This window comes from Mandrillus leucophaeus, unplaced genomic scaffold (assembly GCF_000951045.1).
Source record: "Mandrillus leucophaeus isolate KB7577 unplaced genomic scaffold, Mleu.le_1.0 Scaffold694, whole genome shotgun sequence".
NCBI lineage: Eukaryota > Metazoa > Chordata > Mammalia > Primates > Cercopithecidae > Mandrillus > Mandrillus leucophaeus.
This window is the reverse complement of record NW_012107519.1, coordinates 1,798,631-1,803,227: the sequence shown is the minus strand read 5'-3', so window position 1 is coordinate 1,803,227 and position 4,597 is coordinate 1,798,631. Positions and strand designations below refer to the sequence as shown.

The following is a 4,597-nucleotide window of genomic DNA, read 5'->3' as shown; positions in this document are numbered from 1 at the left end:
CATGAGTGCATTAAACCTCTTTTTCTTTATAAATTACCCAGTCTCGGGTATGTCTGCTTTAACAATGTGAAAATGAACTAATACACTATCTTTCTCCATTTTTAATGTGATATTTGTGAACATCTTACACAATGCCTGGCACCTGGAAAGGCTGTTAATTAATACCAAAGAACTTCCTAGCATTCCGGGCTTTCTTGGATCTTTCTTGGATCTTCCATTTCATCTTTGCCTTGATCTTCAGACTCAACACAACAGATCTTTTCATTGCTCTTGAATAATTCATACTGATTTTTCAATGTAAATTTTTATTTTACTATTTCTTTTTGAGACAGAATCTCACTCTTTTGAGCTGGCTGGAGTGCTGTGGTGCACTTACTGCTCACTCTAGCCTTGAAATCCCACACTTGAGCAATCCTCCTGCCTCAGCCTCTCGAGTAGCTGGGAGTACAGGCACACGCCACTATGCCTGGTTAATTTTTGTATTTTTTGTAGAGACAGGTTTTTGCCACGTTACCCAAGCTGATCTCAAACTCCTGAGCTCAAGCAATCTGATCACCTTGGCCTCCCAAAGTGTTGGGATTACAGGCGTGAGCCACTTCGCCTGGCCTATTTTGCTATTTTTCTTGGAATGCTGCCTTCCTCCTGCTCACCTACCTGGATTCTGTCCATCCTTCACAATCCAGAAGATCCAAACCCAGTTGTTCTATTAGATATTCCTCAATTCCACCACTTCACAATTACTTGATTCTTCTTTGAAAAAGTCTAGATTTAGTATCTATACTTATTTTTTGACAGTTTATCATAAAATTTAGAGAAGGTAGACTAGTGTTCTCATTACAATGCTATTAATTTTAACTCTGGCAGCAATATAAAACTGAGCATTTTTCCACCTTAAGGACTGACCAAACTAAGGAACAGACTGCTGAGTCTGTAAAGGCAAAATATTTGCTGAATATACAATATTGTCATATTTTGACAAACTGTTTTTTTAAATATAGATACCCTAGCACAGTGCTTAATAAGTGTTCTGCAAGTAGTAGATATTCAGTAAATATCTGCATAATTTACATAAGTTTCTTCAAGGAACTAAATCATTAATCTTCAAGTCATTTTTGTGATAACAAAGCAAGTATAATTTCTAGTTACATCTGATCAGTGACCTCAGGTTATATCTTCATATACAAAATGAAGCAATAAACAAAGAATACATATAGAATATACAAGATTTTTTTTAAACTCCAGCAATAATAATTAAGATAAAACTGTTTATACATGAATGATGAACAAATATATATGTGTGTGTATAATGACAAAGATATTTTCATCGATCACAGATATATTAAAAGAAACTGAAAATCAAACACATTTCCAGTTAGGGGTCCTAATTTTTCCCCATCACTGCTACATAGATTGAACAGGCATTAGGCTTATTTAATATTTTTTTATAAATCAGCAACTTCAGAAAAGCCACACTGCCAAATTTAAGAAATGGTCAATTCATAACTCATTAATACTTAAAGAGCATTAAATATGGAGGCAGATATGGTCCCAAAAATAATATTCCAGATATTGTGATAATGACATAATATAATGTTTAGTCCCATACTTTCTAAAATCAGGGCTTCTCAAACTTTTCCACTGAAATTTCCCTTCTCGACAAAATATCCTAATAAAAAGGCTGAGAGGGAACATATATCCCCAGGTATAAGAAAGCAGAACCTCAAAATACTCCACCATTCTAAACTTCTCATGCTTAATCTTAAAAATTCATGCTCTAAGAAGACATGCTATATTTATTCTATGACTTTGCATCATGTACTCTCAGTGCTACATGTTACCAACTTTGAGAAGCGCTGACTTAAATCAATGTATGTCTATCTGAAAAATATTTTCCTACATTATGATAATGGAACGATTTCATTGTATAATGCTGGGGGCACACAACAATAAAAACTGACATTTGTTGAGTACTAAGTATGTAAAAGGCATTACATTAGGTTTTGGAATATATAAAATCTCAATTTTCAAAATGTAAATTTCATGCCCACTGTAAGGAAAGAACTGAGTGGCACAAGGAGATTAAAATAGCTATCCCAGCAGGGCGCAGTGGCTCATGCCTGTAATCCCATCACTTTGGGAGGCCGAGGCGGGCAAATCATGAGGTCAGGAGATTGAGACCATCCTGGCTAACATGGTGAAACCCCATCTCTACTAAAAATACAAAAAAATTAACCAGGTGTAGTGGCACACGCCTTTAGTCCCTGCTACTCGGGAGGCTGAGGCAGGAGAATCGCTTGAACCCGGGAGGCGGAGGTTGTAGTGAGCCGAGATCGCGCCACTGCACTCCAGTCTGGGCGACAAGAGTGGGACTCCATCTTAAAAAAAAAAAAAAAAAAAAGGCTATCCCATGGCAATATAGCTAATACGGTTAGATACTTTGTATCCGGGTCTCTTTTACATCACATCCTCATCAAAATTTTATTTTTACAGAAATCTCAAGACTCTGGTGTTTTTAACTTACTTTTCAAGAATTTAATGATGCTATGCTCAGCTCAACAATCACTATTGTCTAACAAGAAATTCTTCCCTTGTGTCAGAGCTGTAAATCAACAAAAGGGAATGTAAGACTGTTTGTATTTAAAATACACCAATATCCAGCCACTAAACTGAACCAATTTTTAGGTTCAAGTAAGATTTGGCATTGTAAATAAGATCGGATATAAATTTCATATACAAATCATCCATCTATCTAAAAGAGCAGCATGAGATGATAGAACACATGACCAGAAGTTATTAATACTTAGCAAATCTTCACTTTCATTAGCTTTCATCACTTGTTGCATGAATGTCCTTGAGGTTTTTTGCCTCTCTGGGACTTACATTCACCATATCAAGAAGTTCCTTTCCATTCATAAGGTTTTATCTCTTCATAATTTTGCTGCTCACTCATCTCAGTTTCTATACTTGAGTTTCCATGTCTCACAGCTAGTACCTTTTTATTAACATATTTCTAAGAAATTAATTTTCTTACTCTACATTTCTATCAATATTGGTCCTTTCTTCTTAAAATGCTCCCTCAGTCATTGCTTCTGAATAATTTTCATTTTATAACTACATATTGAACACAACAGCCCAATAAAAGCTGCTAAGTTCACTCTGAGCTCTATCAGCAAACTGTTTATGACGTTAGCTACTACTTCAGTGTATTTGTTTTTTTAAACAGTTTGGTGATTTGACATGTGTACTTAAGCTTAAATTATACTGTGTTTTAAATTTACATATTTAAGTACATTAAAAGTCACAGGTAAACTATGTTACTAACCATCTTCCAGTCTGATTTGCAATCTGTTCTTCCAATTTCTGTAGCTCTGATGTATAGGCCATTATTCGAGCATTGCACACCATGAGATTCTTAACTGCATGTAAAACCTGATCTTTCTGAGTGCTCAGAGAAAGGAGTTTCCATATTCCTTCTCGCATTCGAATTTCTAAGTCTATTTTTTCTTGAATGCTGCAGTCCTAAAAAAAAAAAAAAAATGCATCTTTAAAATATAGCAAAAATCCAAAATTACATTTTAACCCATAATAGATGCAAAATGTACTAGATATCATAATTGTATACCATATTGAGAAAGCAACAAAGTTTTAATATAAATATATGTAGTGTAAAAATAGCTATTTTAAAGTGCTCTTTGCAATTCTTAACTTCTTGCTTCATTAGGAAATCTTTACAATCTAAAGAAACTGAATAAACAGAACATAAACAAAGGTGACAAACATTATGTGTTCCTATAACTATATGAAGTTTAATAGTGTCTCTCCAAACTTTATGTCCACCCAGTGCCTCAGAATGTAGCCTTATTTGGACAGAGGGTTTTGCGGATGTAATTAGGTAAGATGAGGACATACTGGATTAGAATAAGTCCTAAATCTAATGACTAGTGTCCTTAAAGAAAGGTTGCATGAAGACACAGTCACATACAGAGAGAATGACATATGAAGACAGAGACTAATACGTCTATAAGTCAAAAAAATACCAAGGATTGATGGCAGTAATCAGAAGCTGGGAAAGGCAAGAAGAGAATTCTTTCCTACGGCCTTCAGAGGAGCGTGACCCCGCCAATTCCTCGATTTCAGACATCTGGCCTCCATAAGTTTGAGAATAAATTTTTCTTGTTTTCAGTCACTTAGTCTTGGTCATTTGTTATAGCAGCCTTAGAAAACATACAATAACTAACGTGAACAATATATCACACATATATATTATATAAATTGTATTAAGAGATGGCAATGTGGTTGATGACAGTGAATTAACCAAGACAAACATTCTGAAAAAGCAGATACTGAGTAAAGGAGCCAACATTTAGTAGCAGGGAGGAAACAGGCTATTTGTAATAGTAGGCAGTGTAAACACAATCTCAGAAGCAAGAGAGCGAAAGCATTGTACATAGAAAATGTCAGAAGCCTTAGCTATCCGGAACAGAGCTTTATAATATAATTCTGGACATACCATTTATTTTAGTTTTAGGGTTCACCATGAAACTACTAAATAGTTTATTTCTGAAAGTCTTTTATTCCATATAATTATCTTTTAATG

General features: G+C 34.8%; 1 protein-coding gene across 1 annotated transcript in view; it reads right to left on the bottom strand.

Moving 5' to 3' along the window:
• Positions 1–3,322: 3,322 nt before the first annotated feature.
• The window catches only part of LOC105527855 (rhotekin-2-like), a gene marked incomplete at its 3' end in the record, with an annotated part of 7,677 nt that continues 6,402 nt past the window's right edge, over positions 3,323–4,597 (bottom strand). Inside the window, exon 3 of the mRNA XM_011964346.1 lies at positions 3,323–3,519. Coding sequence (XP_011819736.1) covers positions 3,323–3,519 — 197 coding nt within the window. The remainder of the gene's footprint in view (positions 3,520–4,597) is intronic.